Raw genomic sequence first — 20431 nt, forward strand, 5'->3', positions numbered from 1 at the left:
TGGACACTTAGTGCAATTTTCACAGTTCCTGGGGGAGGTAAGTTTTTGTTAGTTTTACCAGGTAAGTAAGACACTTACAGGGTTCAGTTCTTGGTCCAAGGTAGCCCACCGTTGGGGGTTCAGAGCAACCCCAAAGTCACCACACCAGCAGCTCAGGGCCGGTCAGGTGCAGAGTTCAAAGTGGTGCCCAAAACGCATAGGCTTCAATGGAGAGAAGGGGGTGCCCCGGTTCCAGTCTGCCAGCAGGTAAGTACCCGCGTCTTCGGAGGGCAGACCAGGGGGGTTTTGTAGGGCACCGGGGGGGACACAAGCCCACACAGAAATTTCACCCTCAGCGGCGCGGGGGCGGCCGGGTGCAGTGTTAGAACAAGCGTCGGGTTCGCAATGTAAGTCAATGAGAGATCAAGGGATCTCTTCAGCGCTGCAGGCAGGCAAGGGGGGGCTTCCTCGGGGAAACCTCCACTTGGGCAAGGGAGAGGGACTCCTGGGGGTCACTTCTGCAGTGAAAGTCCGGTCCTTCAGGTCCTGGGGGCTGCGGGTGCAGGGTCTTTTCCAGGCATCGGGACTTAGGTTTCAGAGAGTCGCGGTCAGGGGAAGCCTCGGGATTCCCTCTGCAGGCGGCGCTGTGGGGGCTCAGGGGGGACAGGTTTTGGTACTCACAGTCGTAGAGTAGTCCGGGGGTCCTCCCTGAGGTGTTGGTTCTCCACCAGCCGAGTCGGGGTCGCCGGGTGCAGTGTTGCAAGTCTCACGCTTCTTGCGGGGGGCTTGCAGGGTTCTTTAAAGCTGCTGGAAACAAAGTTGCAGCTTTTCTTGGAGCAGGTCCGCTGTCCTCGGGAGTTTCTTGTCTTTTCGAAGCAGGGGCAGTCCTCAGAGGATGTCGAGGTCGCTGGTCCCTTTGGAAGGCGTCGCTGGAGCAGGATCTTTGGAAGGCAGGAGACAGGCCGGTGAGTTTCTGGAGCCAAGGCAGTTGTCGTCTTCTGGTCTTCCTCTGCAGGGGTTTTCAGCTAGGCAGTCCTTCTTCTTGTTGTTGCAGGAATCTAATTTTCTAGGGTTCAGGGTAGCCCTTAAATACTAAATTTAAGGGCGTGTTTAGGTCTGGGGGGTTAGTAGCCAATGGCTACTAGCCCTGAGGGTGGGTACACCCTCTTTGTGCCTCCTCCCAAGGGGAGGGGGTCACAATCCTAACCCTATTGGGGGAATCCTCCATCTGCAAGATGGAGGATTTCTAAAAGTTAGAGTCACCTCAGCTCAGGACACCTTAGGGGCTGTCCTGACTGGCCAGTGACTCCTCCTTGTTGCTTTCTTTGTTCCCTCCAACCTTGCCGCCAAAAGTGGGGGCCGTGGCTGGAGGGGGCGGGCAACTCCACTAAGCTGGAGTGCCCTGCTGGGCTGTGACAAAGGGGTGAGCCTTTGAGGCTCACCGCCAGGTGTTACAGCTCCTGCCTGGGGGAGGTGTTAGCATCTCCACCCAGTGCAGGCTTTGTTACTGGCCTCAGAGTGACAAAGGCACTCTCCCCATGGGGCCAGCAACATGTCTCTAGTGTGGCAGGCTGCTAGAACTAGTCAGCCTACACAGACAGTCGGTTAAGTTTCAGGGGGCACCTCTAAGGTGCCCTCTGGGGTGTATTTTGCAATCAAATGTACACTGGCATCAGTGTGCATTTATTGTGCTGAGAAGTTTGATACCAAACTTCCCAGTTTTCAGTGTAGCCATTATGGTGCTGTGGAGTTCGTGTTTGACAAACTCCCAGACCATATACTCTTATGGCTACCCTGCACTTACAATGTCTAAGGTTTTGTTTAGACACTGTAGGGGTACCATGCTCATGCACTGGTACCCTCACCTATGGTATAGTGCACCCTGCCTTAGGGCTGTAAGGCCTGCTAGAGGGGTGACTGACCTATACTTGCATAGGCAGTGAGAGGCTGGCATGGCACCCTGAGGGGAGTGCCATGTCGACTTACTCGTTTTGTTCTCACTAGCACACACAAGCTGGCAAGCAGGGTGTCTGTGCTGAGTGAGAGGTCTCCAGGGTGGCATAAGACATGCTGCAGCCCTTAGAGACCTTCCTTGGCATCAGGGCCCTTGGTACTAGAAGTACCAGTTACAAGGGACTTATCTGGATGCCAGGGTCTGCCAATTGGGGATACAAAAGTACAGGTTAGGGAAAGAACACTGGTGCTGGGGCCTGGTTAGCAGGCCTCAGCACACTTTCAATTGTAAACATAGCATCAGCAAAGGCAAAAAGTCAGGGGGCAACCATGCCAAGGAGGCATTTCCTTACACAACCCCCCCCCCCAAACGAAAGAGGATGAGACTAACCTTTCCCAAGAGAGTCTTCATTTTCTAAGTGGAAGAACCTGGAAAGGCCATCTGCATTGGCATGGGCAGTCCCAGGTCTGTGTTCCACTATAAAGTCCATTCCCTGTAGGGAGATGGACCACCTCAACAGTTTAGGATTTTCACCTTTCATTTGCATCAGCCATTTGAGAGGTCTGTGGTCAGTTTGAACTAGGAAGTGAGTCCCAAAGAGGTATGGTCTCAGCTTCTTCAGGGACCAAACCACAGCAAAGGCCTCCCTCTCAATGGCACTCCAACGCTGCTCCCTGGGGAGTAACCTCCTGCTAATGAAAGCAACAGGCTGGTCAAGGCCATCATCATTTGTTTGGGACAAAACTGCCCCTATCCCATGTTCAGAGGCATCTGTCTGCACAATGAACTGCTTAGAATAATCTGGAGCTTTTAGAACTGGTGCTGAGCACATTGCTTGTTTCAGGGTGTCAAAGGCCTGTTGGCATTCCACAGTCCAGTTCACTTTCTTGGGCATTTTCTTGGAGGTGAGTTCAGTGAGGGCTGTCACAATGGATCCATATCCCTTCACAAACCTCCTGTAATACCCAGTCAAGCCAAGGAATGCCCTGACTTGAGTCTGGGTTTTTGGAGCTACCCAGTCCAGAATAGTCTGGATCTTGGGTTGGAGTGGCTGAACTTGGCCTCCACCTACAAGGTGGCCCAAGTAAACCACAGTTCCCTGCCCTATCTGGCATTTGGATGCCTTGATAGAGAGGCCTGCAGATTGCAGAGCCTTCAAAACCTTCTTCAGGTGGACCAGGTGATCCTGCCAGGTGGAGCTAAAGACAGCAATATCATCAAGATAAGCTGTGCTAAAGGACTCCAAACCAGCAAGGACTTGATTCACCAACCTTTGGAAGGTGGCAGGGGCATTCTTTAAACCAAAGGGCATAACAGTAAACTGATAATGCCCATCAGGTGTGGAGAATGCTGTTTTCTCTTTTGCTCCAGGTGCCATTTTTATTTGCCAGTACCCTGCTGTCAAGTCAAAGGTACTTAAGAATTTGGCAGCACCTAATTTGTCTATGAGCTCATCAGCTCTAGGAATTGGGTGGGCGTCTGTCTTGGTGACAGAGTTGAGCCCTCTGTAGTCCACACAAAACCTCATCTCTTTCTTTCCATCTTTGGTGTGGGGTTTGGGGACTAAGACCACTGGGCTAGCCCAGGGGCTGTCAGAGCGCTCAATTACTCCCAATTCCAGCATCTTGTGGACTTCCACCTTGATGCTTTCCTTAACATGGTCAGACTGTCTAAAAATTTTGTTTTTGACAGGCATGCTGTCTCCTGTGTCCACATCATGGGTACACAGGTGTGTCTGACCAGGGGTTAGGGAGAAGAGTTCAGGAAACTGTTGTAGGACTCTCCTACAATCAGCTTGCTGTTGGCCAGAGAGGGTGTCTGAGTAGATCACTCCATCTACTGAGCCATCTTTTGGGTCTGATGACAGAAGATCAGGGAGAGGTTCACTCTCTGCCTCCTGATCCTCATCTGTTACCATCAACAGATTTACATCAGCCCTGTCATGGAAGAGCTTAAGGCGGTTCACATGGATCACCCTCTTGGGGCTCCGGCTTGTGCCCAGGTCCACCAGGTAGGTGACCTGACTCTTCCTTTCTAGCACTGGGTAAGGGCCACTCCATTTGTCCTGGAGTGCCCTGGGAGCCACAGGCTCCAGAACCCAGACTTTCTGCCCTGGTTGGAACTCAACCATTGCAGCCTTTTGGTCATACCAAAACTTCTGGAGCTGTTGGCTGGCCTCAAGGTTTTTGCTTGCCTTTTCCATGTACTCTGCCATTCTAGAGCGAAGGCCAAGTACATAGTCCACTATGTCCTGTTTAGGCTCATGAAGAGGTCTCTCCCAGCCTTCTTTAACAAGAGCAAGTGGTCCCCTTACAGGGTGACCAAACAGAAGTTCAAAGGGTGAGAACCCTACTCCCTTCTGTGGCACCTCTCTGTAAGCGAAAAGCAGACATGGCAAGAGGACATACCATCTCCTTTTGAGTTTTTCTGGGAGCCCCATGATCATGCCTTTTAATGTCTTGTTGAATCTCTCAACTAAGCCATTAGTTTGTGGATGGTATGGTGTAGTGAATTTGTAAGTCACTCCACACTCATTCCACATGTGTTTTAGGTATGCTGACATGAAGTTGGTACCTCTGTCAGACACCACCTCCTTAGGGAAACCCACTCTGGTAAAGATACCAATGAGGGCCTTGGCTACTGCAGGGGCAGTAGTCGACCTAAGGGGAATAGCTTCAGGATACCTAGTAGCATGATCCACTACTACTAGGATGTACATATTTCCTGAGGCTGTGGGAGGTTCTAGTGGACCAACTATGTCCACACCCACTCTTTCAAAGGGGACCCCCACCACTGGAAGTGGAATGAGGGGGGCCTTTGGGTGCCCACCTGTCTTACCACTGGATTGACAGGTGGGGCAGGAGAGGCAAAACTCCTTAACCTTCTGGGACATATTGGGCCAGTAGAAGTGGTTGACTAACCTCTCCCACGTCTTGGTTTGTCCCAAATGCCCAGCAAGGGGAATATCATGGGCTAAGGTCAGAATAAACTCTCTGAACGACTGAGGCACTACCACTCTCCTAGTGGCACCAGGTTTGGGGTCTCTGGCCTCAGTGTACAGGAGTCCATCTTCCCAATAGACCCTATGTGTTCCATTTTTCTTGCCCTTGGACTCTTCAGCAGCTTGCTGCCTAAGGCCTTCAAGAGAGGGACAGGTTTCTTGTCCCTTACACAGCTCCTCCCTTGAGGGTCCCCCTGGGCCTAAGAGCTCAACCTGATAAGGTTCAAGCTCCAAAGGCTCAGTTCCCTCAGAGGGCAGAACTTCTTCCTGAGAAGAGAGGTTCTCTTTTTCTGACTGTGTTGCAGTTGGTTTCCCAACTGACTTTCCTTTTCTCTTGGTAGGCTGGGCCATTTTTCCAGACTCCAGGTCTACTTTTTCACCCTGTGCCTTGCATTGTGCTCTTGTTTTTACACACACCAGTTCAGGGATACCCAGCATGGCTGCATGGGTTTTTAGTTCTACCTCAGCCCATGCTGAGGACTCCAGGTCATTTCCAAGCAGACAGTCTACTGGGATGTTTGAGGAGACCACCACCTGTTTCAGGCCATTGACCCCTCCCCATTCTAAAGTTACCATTGCCATGGGATGTGCTTTAGTCTGATTGTCAGCGTTGGTGACTGTATAGGTTTTTCCAGTCAGGTATTGGCCAGGGGAAACCAGTTTCTCTGTCACCATGGTGACACTGGCACCTGTATCCCTCAGGCCTTCTACACTTGTCCCATTAATAAAGAGCTGCTGCCTGTATTTTTGCATGTTAGGCGGCCAGGCAGCTAGTGTGGCTAAATCCACCCCACCCTCAGAGACTAGAGTAGCTTCAGTGTGGACCCTGATTTGCTCTGGGCACACTGTTGATCCCACTTGGAGACTAGCCATTCCAGTGTTACCTGGATTGGAGTTTGGAGTGGAACTTTTCTTGGGACAGGCCTTGTCTCCAGTTTGGTGTCCAGACTGACTACAGTTTCGACACCAGGCCTTTTTGGGATCAAAGTTTTTACCCTTGTACCCAGGATTGTTTTGTGAAGAGGCTCTGGGCCCACCCTCCTGTGCAGGTTTTTGGGGGCCTGTAGAAGACTCTTTACTATTTTTATTTTTGGCTGTCTCACCACCTTTCCCCTGGGGAGGTTTTGTGACCCCTTTCTTTTGGTCACCCCCTGTGGAAGTTTTGGACACCCTAGTCTTGACCCAATGGTCCGCCTTCTTTCCCAATTCTTGGGGAGAAATTGGTCCTAGGTCTACCAGATGCTGATGCAGTTTGTCATTGAAACAATTACTTAACAGGTGTTCTTTCACAAATAAATTGTACAGCCCATCATAATTACTTACACCACTGCTTTGAATCCAACCATCTAGTGTTTTTACTGAGTAGTCTACAAAGTCAACCCAGGTCTGGCTCGAGGTTTTTTGAGCCCCCCTGAATCTAATCCTATACTCCTCAGTGGAGAATCCAAAGCCCTCAATCGGGGTACCCTTCATGAGGTCATAAGATTCTGCATCTTTTCCAGAGAGTGTGAGGAGTCTATCCCTACACTTTCCTGTGAACATTTCCCAAAGGAGAGCACCCCAGTGAGATCTGTTCACTTTTCTGGTTACACAAGCCCTCTCAAAAGCTGTGAACCATTTGGTGATGTCATCACCATCTTCATATTTAGTTACAATCCCTTTAGGGATTTTCAACATGTCAGGAGAATCTCTGACCCTATTTATGTTGCTGCCACCATTGATGGGTCCTAGGCCCATCTCTTGTCTTTCCCTTTCTATGGCTAGGATCTGTCTTTCCAAAGCCAATCTTTTGGCCATCCTGGCTAACTGGATGTCCTCTTCACTGGAGTTATCCTCAGTGATTTCAGAGTTGTTGGTCCCTCCTGTGAGGGAACCAGCATCTCTGACTATTATTTGTGGAGTCAGGGCTTGAGAAGCCCTGCTCTCCCTAAGTAGGACTGGAAAGGGGGAATTTCCCTCCAAGTCACTATCTTCATCCTCTGTGTTGCCATCCTCAGAGGGGTTGGCCTTTTCAAACTCTGCCAAAAGCTCCTGGAGCTGTACTTTGGTAGGTTTGGGGCCCATTGCTATTTTCTTTAGTTTACAGAGTGACCTTAGCTCTCTCATCTGTAGATGGAGGTAAGGTGTGGTGTCGAGTTCCACCACATTCACATCTGTGCTAGACATTTTGCTTCTAAAAGTTGGAATACTTTTTAAGAATCTAAAACTGGTTCTAGAATCTAATTCAAACTTTTACAAACTTTTAAACTCTAAAAGAAATGCTAAACAGGATCTAACACAAGGCCCTAGCAGGTCTTTTAAGAATTTAGAAAACTTTTCAAATTGCAAAAATCAATTTCTAATGACAATTTTGGAATTTGTCGTGTGATCAGGTATTGGCTGAGTAGTCCAGCAAATGCAAAGTCTTGTACCCCACCGCTGATCCACCAATGTAGGAAGTTGGCTCTGTATGTGCTACTTCAAAGTAAGGAATAGCATGCACAGAGTCCAAGGGTTCCCCTTAGAGGTAAAATAGTGGTAAAAAGAGATAATACTAATGCTCTATTTTGTGGTAGTGTGGTCGAGCAGTAGGCTTATCCAAGGAGTAGTGTTAAGCATTTGTTGTACATACACATAGACAATAAATGAGGTACACACACTCAGAGACAAATCCAGCCAATAGGTTTTGTTATAGAAAAATATCTTTTCTTAGTTTATTTTAAGAACCACAGGTTCAAATTTAACATGTAATATCTTGTTTGAAAGGTATTGCAGGTAAGTACATTAGGAACTTTGAATCATTTCAATTGCATGTATACTTTTCAAGTTATTCACAAATAGCTATTTAAAAAGTGGACACTTAGTGCAATTTTCACAGTTCCTGGGGGAGGTAAGTTTTTGTTAGTTTTACCAGGTAAGTAAGACACTTACAGGGTTCAGTTCTTGGTCCAAGGTAGCCCACCGTTGGGGGTTCAGAGCAACCCCAAAGTCACCACACCAGCAGCTCAGGGCCGGTCAGGTGCAGAGTTCAAAGTGGTGCCCAAAACGCATAGGCTTCAATGGAGAGAAGGGGGTGCCCCGGTTCCAGTCTGCCAGCAGGTAAGTACCCGCGTCTTCGGAGGGCAGACCAGGGGGGTTTTGTAGGGCACCGGGGGGGACACAAGCCCACACAGAAATTTCACCCTCAGCGGCGCGGGGGCGGCCGGGTGCAGTGTTAGAACAAGCGTCGGGTTCGCAATGTAAGTCAATGAGAGATCAAGGGATCTCTTCAGCGCTGCAGGCAGGCAAGGGGGGGCTTCCTCGGGGAAACCTCCACTTGGGCAAGGGAGAGGGACTCCTGGGGGTCACTTCTGCAGTGAAAGTCCGGTCCTTCAGGTCCTGGGGGCTGCGGGTGCAGGGTCTTTTCCAGGCGTCGGGACTTAGGTTTCAGAGAGTCGCGGTCAGGGGAAGCCTCGGGATTCCCTCTGCAGGCGGCGCTGTGGGGGCTCAGGGGGGACAGGTTTTGGTACTCACAGTCGTAGAGTAGTCCGGGGGTCCTCCCTGAGGGGTTAGTTCTCCACCAGCCGAGTCGGGGTCACCGGGTGCAGTGTTGCAAGTCTCACGCTTCTTGCGGGGAGATTGCAGGGTTCTTTAAAGCTGCTCCTTTGGATAAAGTTGCAGTCTTTTTGGAGCAGGTCCGCTGTCCTCGGGAGTTTCTTGTCGTCGAAGCAGGGCAGTCCTCAGAGGATGCAGAGGTCGCTGGTCCCTTTGGAAGGCGTCGCTGGAGCAGAGTTCTTTGGAAGGCAGGAGACAGGCGGGTGAGTTTCTGGAGCCAAGGCAGTTGTTGTCTTCTGGTCTTCCTCTGCAGGGGTTTTCAGCTAGGCAGTCCTTCTTGTTGTTGTTGCAGGAATCTAATTTTCTAGGGTTCAGGGTAGCCCTTAAATACTAAATTTAAGGGCGTGTTTAGGTCTGGGGGGTTAGTAGCCAATGGCTACTAGCCCAGAGGGTGGGTACACCCTCTTTGTGCCTCCTCCCAAGGGGAGGGGGTCACAATCCTAACCCTATTGGGGGAATCCTCCATCTGCAAGATGGAGGATTTCTAAAAGTTAGAGTCACCTCAGCTCAGGACACCTTAGGGGCTGTCCTGACTGGCCAGTGACTCCTCCTTGTTGCTTTCTTTGTTCCCTCCAACCTTGCCGCCAAAAGTGGGGGCCGTGGCCGGAGGGGGCGGGCAACTCCACTAAGCTGGAGTGCCCTGCTGGGCTGTGACAAAGGGGTGAGCCTTTGAGGCTCACCGCCAGGTGTTACAGCTCCTGCCTGGGGGAGGTGTTAGCATCTCCACCCAGTGCAGGCTTTGTTACTGGCCTCAGAGTGACAAAGGCACTCTCCCCATGGGGCCAGCAACATGTCTCTAGTGTGGCAGGCTACTAGAACTAGTCAGCCTACACAGACAGTCGGTTAAGTTTCAGGGGGCACCTCTAAGGTGCCCTCTGGGGTGTATTTTGCAATCAAATGTACACTGGCATCAGTGTGCATTTATTGTGCTGAGAAGTTTGATACCAAACTTCCCAGTTTTCAGTGTAGCCATTATGGTGCTGTGGAGTTCGTGTTTGACAAACTCCCAGACCATATACTCTTATGGCTACCCTGCACTTACAATGTCTAAGGTTTTGTTTAGACACTGTAGGGGTACCATGCTCATGCACTGGTACCCTCACCTATGGTATAGTGCACCCTGCCTTAGGGCTGTAAGGCCTGCTAGAGGGGTGACTGACCTATACTTGCATAGGCAGTGAGAGGCTGGCATGGCACCCTGAGGGGAGTGCCATGTCGACTTACTCGTTTTGTTCTCATTAGCACACACAAGCTGGCAAGCAGGGTGTCTGTGCTGAGTGAGAGGTCTCCAGGGTGGCATAAGACATGCTGCAGCCCTTAGAGACCTTCCTTGGCATCAGGGCCCTTGGTACTAGAAGTACCAGTTACAAGGGACTTATCTGGATGCCAGGGTCTGCCAATTGTGGATACAAAAGTACAGGTTAGGGAAAGAACACTGGTGCTGGGGCCTGGTTAGCAGGCCTCAGCACACTCAATTGTAAACATAGCATCAGCAAAGGCAAAAAGTCAGGGGGCAACCATGCCAAGGAGGCATTTCCTTACACAAGGTCTGCACGAAACCAAGGAGGTTAGTTACACACTCCATGCAGAACACGGAATAATAATTATTTTTGTTTTTTAAGTAAATGGATCGCTCTGCGCATATTTGTAAACATGTCAAAAACGATGCCTAATGTTAAATTATATAAACTGATCACTTACAGACGTCCTTCAGTTGTAAGGTGATACCTTTACCAATCTGGGGCCGAATATCTGATAACCAGGTTTAGCTTCCTCCATCCTTCCGGTAATCTGAGGTCAGCCAATCACTGGCAGTGATCCCTGGAGTGCGGAAAACCCGATCTGATGCTTTCTTAGGGGCCGTTGCCCGGAAATAGCTCCCGTTAGAATTACGGCCGTCCCTTGTCAATCAGTTTTTTTTTTTTTTTTAAACAGTTGTAAATGTCATTTTTTTAAAATCAGATTTGATTGTCTGTGCTTCTCCTGACCTGTAGGCTTGTGCACCGGGACACTGCTGAGTAGGTGTGTGCATTAGAAGTTTACATATTCATCTTCAAGTGCTAGTTATTTCCATGCAACTGAATAATTCCTCCCTCTTTATTCACCCAAGGCCAAGGAAGGAAGGAAAAGGGTGAACTGGGAGCCCCACAAAACCGTTCACTTACTCTGACATCACATTCAGGGTGCAGGACTTACTTTTGCCACCTGAGGTCTTCCGAAACAGGCTGCATAATGCAGCGAAGAGGATCTCTGACCTCTGTTCACATCAGCTCCTCGCTCACAGAGAAACTCCACCTAGAGGGGAAGTACACAGAGTTAGCACACATGGTTTGCCCAGGTCTGTGCCAAGAGCACAAAGTCTGCCTTGATGTATTGCCAGATGTATCCTAATGTCTTGCCCTGATCTGTGCTGCCAACAAGGAATACAGACTCTCGCCCGGCCCTGCGGGCCCGGCGCCAGCCGCCCAGGGCCCGGGCCCGGCGCCAGCCGCCCAGGGCCCGGGCCCGGCCCGGCGCCAGCCGCCCAGGGCCCAGGGCCCGGGCCCGGGCCCGGCCCTGCGCCAGCCGCCCAGGGCCCGGGCCCGGCCCTGCGCCAGCCGCCCAGGGCCCGGGCCCGGCCCTGCGCCAGCCGCCCAGGGCCCGGGCCCAGCCCGGCCCTGCGCCAGCCGCCCATGGCCTGGCCCTGCTCTGTGCAGGGCAGCAGGGTATCTCTGATTTGTGACACAAAGAGGTCCTTACCAGCAAAGGCAGCATGGAGTGTGCTATAATCTGTCAGCTGCAGTAAAACAGCCTTGATCACTGTCGTCACTCTCTGTCTCAGGTTATGTTGGGATCACTGAATGAGAGTTCATGTATGCTGACAGCTGTGATACATGACTTACCATTTCTTGCGTCCCAAAAGCAGAGGCCCAGTTCAAGAGAGTTTGTCCAACATCATCCATGAAGTTCACTTCGAAAGCTGTGAATTAAAAGGGAGTGCATGGTAAAACGCACAGGCATATGCAGCATTAAAAACAGGAGTTGTGGCACTGATGCACGTATTTTTAGCCATCACCTTAGAACACAAGAGAGACCATTTTGAGCTAATTCCTGAAAACAAAGCTACAGCTGCAGTGGGAGCCACAGTTTAAGACACACTTGGTTCACTCTATGAAGGCTTTATTCTCCTCCCTGACATCACCTTTCACACGCTGTGTGCAACCAGATCATTTATTTCCTCTAAAAGCTCCAGCTTGTGCTGCTGCAGCTCTATGCCCAATCTTAGTCTCCAACCGGACAACCCGGCTGTTCACCCTGTTCTGGAGGTAAAGCACTTGCAGCATTAGCACGTCTAGTCTATCTTGTTTAAAAATAAAGGGCAGTGGGACTCTCACCTTCGGACAGTACTAGACGTAGTAGTAGTGCTCAGGTTTGGGGGAAAAGTGAACTTTCAGAGTTTTAGGCTAATAGAACTTCCATGCAAGGGATCCAACTCCCAGTAATCACTGAGTGAAAGTAAAGGCAACAATAATTCTGCTTTTCAACCCTCCCTGTGTAAAACAGCACCTTATTTACAAAGTCAGGCCCCAAATGGGTCATTTCTGTATCCTCTACGCCGGACCCTAAGATGAGAGGAGCAGCCCTCACAGACCTTTCCTGGGTGCCCCAAGTGTCAATGATTACAAGGCTTCAGGAGCGCAGACCTGCCATGTCACATACTGCCCTCCCAAAATGAGGATTCTTCCCTCTCACCTCCTGTGTCGATTGCATCTATCAGGGCATCCGTGTCCTTGCTACGGATGCAGTCGATGAGCTGCCTATGGGAGCGTTCCCCGGAGCTGTCCAGTCGCCGCAAACCTGGCATCCTCCCAGTGGACCCAGCGCTGGACTTTGGCAATGCCTTGCGGCCTTCAAACAGCAGCACCAGCAGCAGGTCGACCAACCTCATGGTGTCCAGCACACACCTCTCGTCGCCCTGTAGGGCACTCTCGATGGAGTCTGGGAGCTTGGAACGCAACAAATCCTACACAGAAAGAAAAGACAGCAGCCTCAGGGCAATGCAGCCAGTGTTGTACACTCAGTCTAGTGCTGCGCGCAAATGTCAACATGGAATAATAAGCAGTGCACACAAACAGATCCATCTCAAAAGAACCAAGAAGTCCTAATATGATGTACCTGAACTGGAGGAACTTCATGTACTCACTTCACGCGCACAAATATGCCCATGACTGTCCCTAAATGAGGAGGTACAGCACTCCCCATGCACCTCACCTGAAAGAACTACACGTACATATCTTGGCAAACATAACTGCAGATTCTATACTTGACACTGCCTCATGTCATCCTTTGGTTCTAGGGTTCAGGATTTTTTGATTTCCTGCAAGGCTTTTTCACTGCAAGTGGGCTCTCTGAATTCATGGTCGCCCCCAGGATCTGTAAGAAGTGAGAGGGTGATGTCCAAGTCATCCGAATAGCACCTCAAGATTGAAAGCATCTAGATTTTACAGCAGTGGAGCTTTGAATTTGTAGAATGAAGCAGAGATGATTGGAATATGAAAAGAGAAGAGTGGAATCTCAGAACCCTGTTTGGAAGCACCAGAAAACGACTTGGATGTCACTGGGACCCGTAGCAAATATCAATTACTGTCCGGTGGAGCCTGAACAGAGAAGAAAAACCCATAACAGCTAGTCTGTGTTCATTAAAAGAGCAACAAAGACCCCAGATGTCCAGGACCAGAGAGCAGGTGCTGGAGGAGGACTCCTGTTAGGTACTTGGGAGCAAACCGCCCATCCTTGCTTAGAGCCGGTGTAACTGCTGCCTTCAAGGTAATGAAGCAGGGCGAGGGAGAGAGTCTGAAGGATGCAAGAGTTCACTTCCCTGGAGCATCAAGGACATGAAGCAGGGCGAGGGAGAGGGTCTGAAGGCTGCAAGAGTTCACTTCCCTGGAGCATCAAGGACATGAAGCAGGGCGAGGGAGAGAGTCTGAAGGCTGCAAGAGTTCACTTCCCTGGAGCATCAAGGACATGAAGCAGGGCGAGGGAGAGAGTCTGAAGGCTGCAAGAGTTCACTTCCCTGGAGCATCAAGGACATGAATCAGGGCGAAGGAGAGAGTCTGAAGGCTGCAAGAGTTCACTTCCCTGGAGCATCAAGGACATGAAGCAGGGCGAGGGAGAGAGTCTGAAGGCTGCAAGAGTTCACTTCCCTGGAGCATCAAGGACACCGTTTGCTATTTCATGCAGACCTATGCATTAACTGTATGAACGGTAGTACCACCTGCCACCTTACCACTACTTGAGGAACAATCGTACTACCCAGAAGCATGAGCACATGCAGCACACTTTCTAAATGGTAATGATTGGGGAAAAAAGGAACAGCGTACATAAAAAAAAAAAAACAGACTAGAAATGCCATCCACAACTAACTGCCACAAAAAAAGTATTCTGTGGCATTTTTCTGGAGCTTATGTAGGTTCTCAACTTACATTGTACAATATAGATATGGAAAATGTCACTTACCCAGTGTACATCTGTTCGTGGCATTAGTCGCTGCAGATTCACATGCTGTGCATAGTCCGCCGTCTGGTGTTGGGTCGGAGTGTTACAAGTTGTTTTTCTTCGAAGAAGTCTTTTCGAGTCACGAGACCGAGGGACTCCTCCCACTTCGGTTCCATTGCGCATGGGCGTCGACTCCATCTTAGATTGTTTTCCCCGCAGAGGGTGAGGTAGGAGTTGTGTATGCTAATAATAGTGCCCATGCAATGGAATAAATACGTATGTACCAAATGAAGGTTTAATGTAATATATTTACAAATGTACAAATGTTCAAGATCTACTTCTAAATGGCTCCAGGCTCCCGGGGAGGAGGGTGGGCGCATGTGAATCTGCAGCGACTAATGCCACGAACAGATGTACACTGGGTAAGTGACATTTTCCGTTCGATGGCATGTGTAGCTGCAGATACACATGCTGTGCATAGACTAGTAAGCAGTTATCTCCCCAAAAGCGGTGGTTCAGCCTGTAGGAGTTGAAGTAGTGTTCTTAATACAGCTTGACCTACTGTTGCTTGTTGTGCAGTTAGCATATCTACATAGTAGTGCTTGGTAAATGTATGAGGCGTAGACCATGTTGCTGCCTTACATATTTCGTTCATTGGAATATTTCCTAGAAAGGCCATGGTAGCACCTTTCTTTCTGGTTGAGTGTGCCTTTGGTGTAATAGGCAGTTCTCTTTTAGCTTTAAGATAGCAGGTTTGAATGCACTTAACTATCCATCTAGCAATGCCTTGTTTTGAAATTGGATTTCCTGTATGAGGTTTTTGAAAGGCGATAAATAGTTGTTTTGTCTTTCGAATTAGTTTTGTTCTGTCAATGTAGTACATTAGTGCTCTTTTGATGTCTAATGTATGTAGTGCTCTTTCGGCTACCGAATCTGGCTGTGGGAAGAACACTGGTAATTCTACTGTCTGATTTAAGTGGAACGGTGAGATTACTTTTGGTAAAAATTTAGGATTGGTCCGTAGAACAACTTTATTTTTGTGTATTTGAATAAATGGTTCTTGAATGGTAAATGCTTGAATTTCACTCACTCTTCTTAGAGATGTGATGGCAATTAAAAATGCAACTTTCCACGTTAAGTATTGCATTTCACAAGAGTGCATGGTCTCAAAAGGTGGACCCATGAGTCGTGTTAGGACAATGTTGAGGTTCCATGAAGGAACGGGTGGTGTTCTTGGTGGTATAATTCTCTTTAGGCCTTCCATAAACGCCTTTATGACTGGTATCCTAAACAATGAAATTGAGTGCGTAATTTGTAGGTAAGCAGAAATTGCCGTAAGATGTATTTTAATGGAAGAGAAAGCTAGGTTCGATTTTTGCAAATGTAGTAAGTATCCTACTATTTCTTTTGCAGATGCGTGTAAAGGTTGAATTTGATTATTATGGCAGTAATAAACAAATCTTTTCCACTTATTTGCATAGCAGTGTCTAGTGGTAGGTTTTCTAGCTTGTTTTATGACCTCCATGCATTCCTGTGTGAGGTCTAAGTGCCCGAATTCTAGGATTTCAGGAGCCAAATTGCTAGATTCAACGATGCTGGATTTGGATGTCTGATCTGTTGTTTGTGTTGTGTTAACAGATCTGGTCTGTTGGGTAGTTTGACATGAGGTACTACTGAAAGGTCTAGTAGTGTTGTGTACCAAGGTTGCCTTGCCCATGTTGGTGCTATTAGTATGAGTTTGAGTTTGTTTTGACTCAACCTGTTTACTAGATATGGAAGGAGAGGGGGAAAAGCGTACGCAAATATCCCTGACCAGTTCATCCATAGAGCATTGCCTTGGGATTGATCTTGTGGGTACCTGGATGTGAAGTTTTGGCATTTTGAGTTTTCCTTTGTTGCAAATAGATCTATTTGAGGTGTTCCCCAAATTTGAAAGTAATTGTTTAGTATTTGGGGGTGAATTTCCCATTCGTGGGTTTGTTGGTGATCGAGAGAGATTGTCTGCCAACTGGTTCTGAATCCCTGGAATAAATTGGGCTATTAGACGAATGTGGTTGTGAATCGCCCAATGCCATATTTTTTGTGTTAGGAGGCACAACTGTGTCGAGTGTGTCCCTCCTTGTTTGTTTAGATAATACATTGTTGTCATGTTGTCTGTTTTGACAAGAATGTATTTGTGGGTTATGGGTTGAAATGCTTTCAGCGCTAGAAATACTGCTAACAGTTCTAAGTGATTTATGTGAAACTGCCTCTGATGTATGTCCCATTGTCCTTGGATGCTGTGTTGATTGAGGTGTGCTCCCCACCCTGTCATGGAAGCATCCGTCGTTATGACGTATTGTGGCACTGGGTCTTGGAAAGGCCGCCCTCGGTTTAAATTTGTACTGTTCCACCATAGAAGCAAGATGTATGTTTGGCGGTCTATCAACACCAGATCTAGAAGTTGACCCTGTGCTTGTGACCATTGTGATGCTAGGCACTGTTGTAAGGGCCGCATGTGCAATCTTGCGTTTGGGACAATGGCTATGCATGAAGACATCATGCCTAGGAGTTTCATTACCATTTTGACTTGTATCTTTTGTGTTGGATACATGGCCTGTATTACCTTGTGAAATGTTTGAACCCTTTGTGGACTTGGAGTGGCAATCCCTTTTGCTGTGTTGATTGTCGCTCCTAAGTATTGCTGTGTTTGACACGGCAAAAGGTGTGACTTCGCGTAGTTGATGGAGAAACCTAGCCTGTGAAGGGTCTGTATGACATATTTTGTGTGCTGTGAACACTGTCTTAGCGTGTTGGTTTTGATTAACCAGTCGTCTAAGTACGGGAACACATGTATTTGCTGCCTTCTGATATGTGCAGCTACTACTGCCAGGCATTTTGTAAAAACTCTTGGCGCAGTTGTTATTCCGAATGACAACACTTTGAATTGGTAATGTATTCCTTGGAATACGAACCTAAGCTATTTCCTGTGTGAAGGATGTATTGGTATATGGAAATACGCATCTTTTAGGTCTAATGTTGTCATGTAATCTTGCTGTTTGAGCAGTGGGATTACGTCTTGTAACGTGACCATGTGAAAGTGGTCTGATTTGATGTAGGTATTTAGTGTTCTGAGATCTAGTATTGGTCTCAGAGTTTTGTCCTTTTTGGGTATTAGAAAGTACAGTGAGTAAACTGTTTTTTTGTAGATTTGGTACTAATTCTATTGCGTCCTTTTGTAGCAATGCTTGAACTTCTAGACCTAGAAGATCTATATGTTGTTTTGACATATTGTGTGTTTTCGATGGGACGTTTGGAGGGAATTGGCGAAATTCTATGCAATAACCATGCTGGATAATTGCTAAGACCCAAGTGTCTGTTGTTATTTCCTCCCAAAGTTTGTAAAATTGGCTTAGTCTTCCCCCCACAGGTGTTATGTGATGGGGTTGTGTGACTTGTGAGTCACTGTTTATTTTGAGGAGTTTTGGGGCCTTGGAATTTTCCTTGATTTCTTGGGAATTGGCCCCCTCTATATTGCCCCCGAAAACCTCCCCTTTGATATTGACCCTGGTAAGTAGGCCTTGTTTGTGAGGTTGTGGTTTCTGTGGGTTGACCTCGAAACCCTCCCCTAAAAGGTGTTTTCCGAAATGTGCCTCTGCTCTGCGGGGAGTAGAGTGCGCCCATGGCTTTGGCTGTATCGGGGTCTTTTTTGAGTTTCTCAATGGCAGTGTCAACCTCCGGCCCAAACAATTGCTGTTCATTAAATGGCATATTGAGCACAGCTTGTTGGATTTCCGGCTTGAACCCTGAAGTGCGCAGCCATGCGTGCCTTCGTATCGTGATTGCAGTGTTTATTGTCCTTGCAGCTGTATCTGCTGCATCCATGGAAGACCGTATCTGATTATTTGAGATACTTTGTCCCTCTTCTACCACCTGTTGCGCTCTTTTTTGGAACTCCTTGGGTAAGTGTTCGACGAAATGTTGCATTTCATCCCAATGAGCTCTGTCGTATCTTGCCAAAAGTGCTTGTGAATTGGCAATACGCAATTGATTTGCTGCTTGTGCTGCAACCCTTTTTCCCGCAGCATCAAATTTGCGGCTCTCTTTGTCTGGAGGTGGTGCGTCTCCTGAGGTATGAGAGTTGGCTCTCTTACGAGCTGCCCCGACAACTACTGAGTCTGGTGTTAGTTGTGTTGTAATATAGATTGGATCTGTTGGCGGTGGCTTGTACTTTTTCTCCACCCTTGGAGTTACGGCTCTGCCTTTAACTGGATCCTGAAATATTTGCTTTGAATGTTTTAGCATTCCTGGGAGCATGGGAAGGCTTTGGTACTGGCTATGGGTGGAGGATAGGGTGTTAAACAGAAAGTCATCCTCAATTGGTTCAGAATGTAAGGTGACGTTGTGAAATTCAGCTGCCCTTCCGACCACCTGTGTGTAGGATGTACTGTCCTCAGGTGGTGACGGTTTTGTGGGATAGGAGTCTGGGCTGTTGTCAGACACTGGAGCATCATAAAGGTCCCATGCATCGGGATCATCCTGACTCATTGTAGTATGAGCTGGTGAGTACATCAGTGGTGGAGTTGTTGCTGGTGATGCATGTATTGACGGTGGTGGAGACGGTGGTGGGGTTGTTTTCCTTGCCACTTTTGCCAGTGGTTGCTTGTCCTTTTGTTGAAAGGCAAGTTTCCTTTTTATTTTGATTGGGGGAAGAGTGGTTATCTTCCCTGTGTCCTCATGAATATGAAGCCTTCTTTGCGTGTAGTCAGGCTCTACAGCTTGAAGCTCCTCTCCAAATCTATGTAATTGGGAGGTTAATCCTTGTTCCTCTGTATAGGAACTAGTTTTCGGCTCTGAGGCTGGATGTTTCGGAACCGAAACCTTTTCGGAAGTCTTTTTAGGCTCAGAAGAAACCTTTTTTGTTTTCGGCGTGGTGTCTCAGTGCCGAAATTCTTTGGTGCCGCTGTCTCTGTGCCGAAGTTTCTCGGAGCCGCTGTCTCGGCTCAGAGGTTGCTGTGTGGCGGTATCTCGACCGGAGTCGGATGACTTCGACACCAGCATGCCCTTTTTCGGTGCCTTGGATCGGTCACCTAGTTTTCGGGTTAAGCCATGGCCTGTTGGCGGTGGCGTCCCCTGGGCTTTTGTGTACTTCTTGTGAGTCTTGATTTTCGACGTCTTACTCACGGTTTGGGGTGTTTCTTCGGCGTAGAGTTCTTCAGAATCTGACTCGCGGATGGAGAAAGCTTCTTCTTCCTCCTCGAAACGTTCTTGACCTGTCGGCGTGGACGCCATTTGTAGTCTCCTGGCTCTTCGGTCTCTCAGCGTCTTCCTCGACCGAAACACTCGACAGGCTTCACAAGTATCCTCCTTGTGCTCGGGGGACAAGCACAAGTTACAGACCAGATGCTGATCCGTATACGGATACTTGTTATGGCATTTTGGGCAGAAGCGGAATGGGGTCCGTTCCATCAGCCTTGAAGTCGCACGTGGCCGGGCCGACCAGGCCCCGACGGGGGATCGAAAAAACCCTCAAGGGCCACCGGAGCTCTTCAAAATTCGGTGTCGATTTGTTCTAACTAACCCGATACCGAACGCAAACAATACCGACAATTTTTTCCGAGATTCTAACCAACTTTCCGACCCGAAACACGGAGCGAAAAGGAACACGTCCGAACCCGATGGCGGAAAAAAAACAATCTAAGATGGAGTCGACGCCCATGCGCAATGGGAGGAGTCCCTCGGTCTCGTGACTCGAAAAGACTTCTTCGAAGAAAAACAACTTGTAACACTCCGAGCCCAACACCAGATGGCGGACTGTGCACAGCATGTGTATCTGCAGCTACACATGCCATCGAACATATATATATTCACTACAAGAAAAGATAGTGTCAAGTTAATAAAATATAAAAATATGGAGAGTAATAAAACTCCCTAAAATGTTTTTCACACAGTGGTCTTGTGGACAAAAAGAGGCAGTCACAATCATTCAGTTGGCAGCACAACCATCCCATGCACTGTTGGACCAATAACTTCTTGCAAGTGGTGGCGTTTTCTTACGTGTGTGACAACAGGAGAGCCCCGGCACAGTGTGGACAGCAGGCTCACGATAGTAGACACCTGATTGCTGACTTTTGAGTCTGTAGAAGGGGGTGGGGCTCCAGAGGAACGGCTCCCAGACTTGCAAGCAGACGGGGGGCCAGATGCAGTGCCCCCGGCTGCAGCCATGCGAGACAGCAACTCCTCCGTTAGCCCATGCTTGGCAAGTGGTGCAGGGTCCACTCCGCGGCGCGTAAACCTGTCTGCTAGGGAAGCGAAGCAGCGCAAAGCACCATCCGAGACCTGTTAGGGAAAGAGAAGAGAAGGTCAGTGATGTCATCAGAAAGGGCTGCAAATATATCAGAACCCTATATAGGCCCCACCATATCCAAAGCAGAACAGACTGAAAGAGGCCAGCTCGTGGAAACCATATC

At 48.6% G+C, this 20431-nt stretch overlaps 1 protein-coding gene across 12 annotated transcripts in view; it reads right to left on the reverse strand.

The window, feature by feature from the left end:
• HECTD1 (HECT domain E3 ubiquitin protein ligase 1) overlaps positions 1 to 20431 on the reverse strand; it is a 352555-nt gene that overhangs the window by 246447 nt on the left and 85677 nt on the right. For all 12 annotated transcript variants that reach the window (XM_069209073.1, XM_069209084.1, XM_069209083.1 and 9 more), the window contains exons 5-8: positions 20019 to 20300; positions 12240 to 12510; positions 11390 to 11466; positions 10704 to 10802 (exon numbers count right to left, since the gene is read on the reverse strand). In XM_069209073.1, the coding sequence (XP_069065174.1) occupies positions 10704 to 10802; positions 11390 to 11466; positions 12240 to 12510; positions 20019 to 20300 (729 nt within the window). The remainder of the gene's footprint in view (positions 1 to 10703; positions 10803 to 11389; positions 11467 to 12239; positions 12511 to 20018; positions 20301 to 20431) is intronic.

This window comes from Pleurodeles waltl, chromosome 9 (assembly GCF_031143425.1).
Source record: "Pleurodeles waltl isolate 20211129_DDA chromosome 9, aPleWal1.hap1.20221129, whole genome shotgun sequence".
In the NCBI taxonomy this organism is placed as follows: domain Eukaryota; kingdom Metazoa; phylum Chordata; class Amphibia; order Caudata; family Salamandridae; genus Pleurodeles; species Pleurodeles waltl.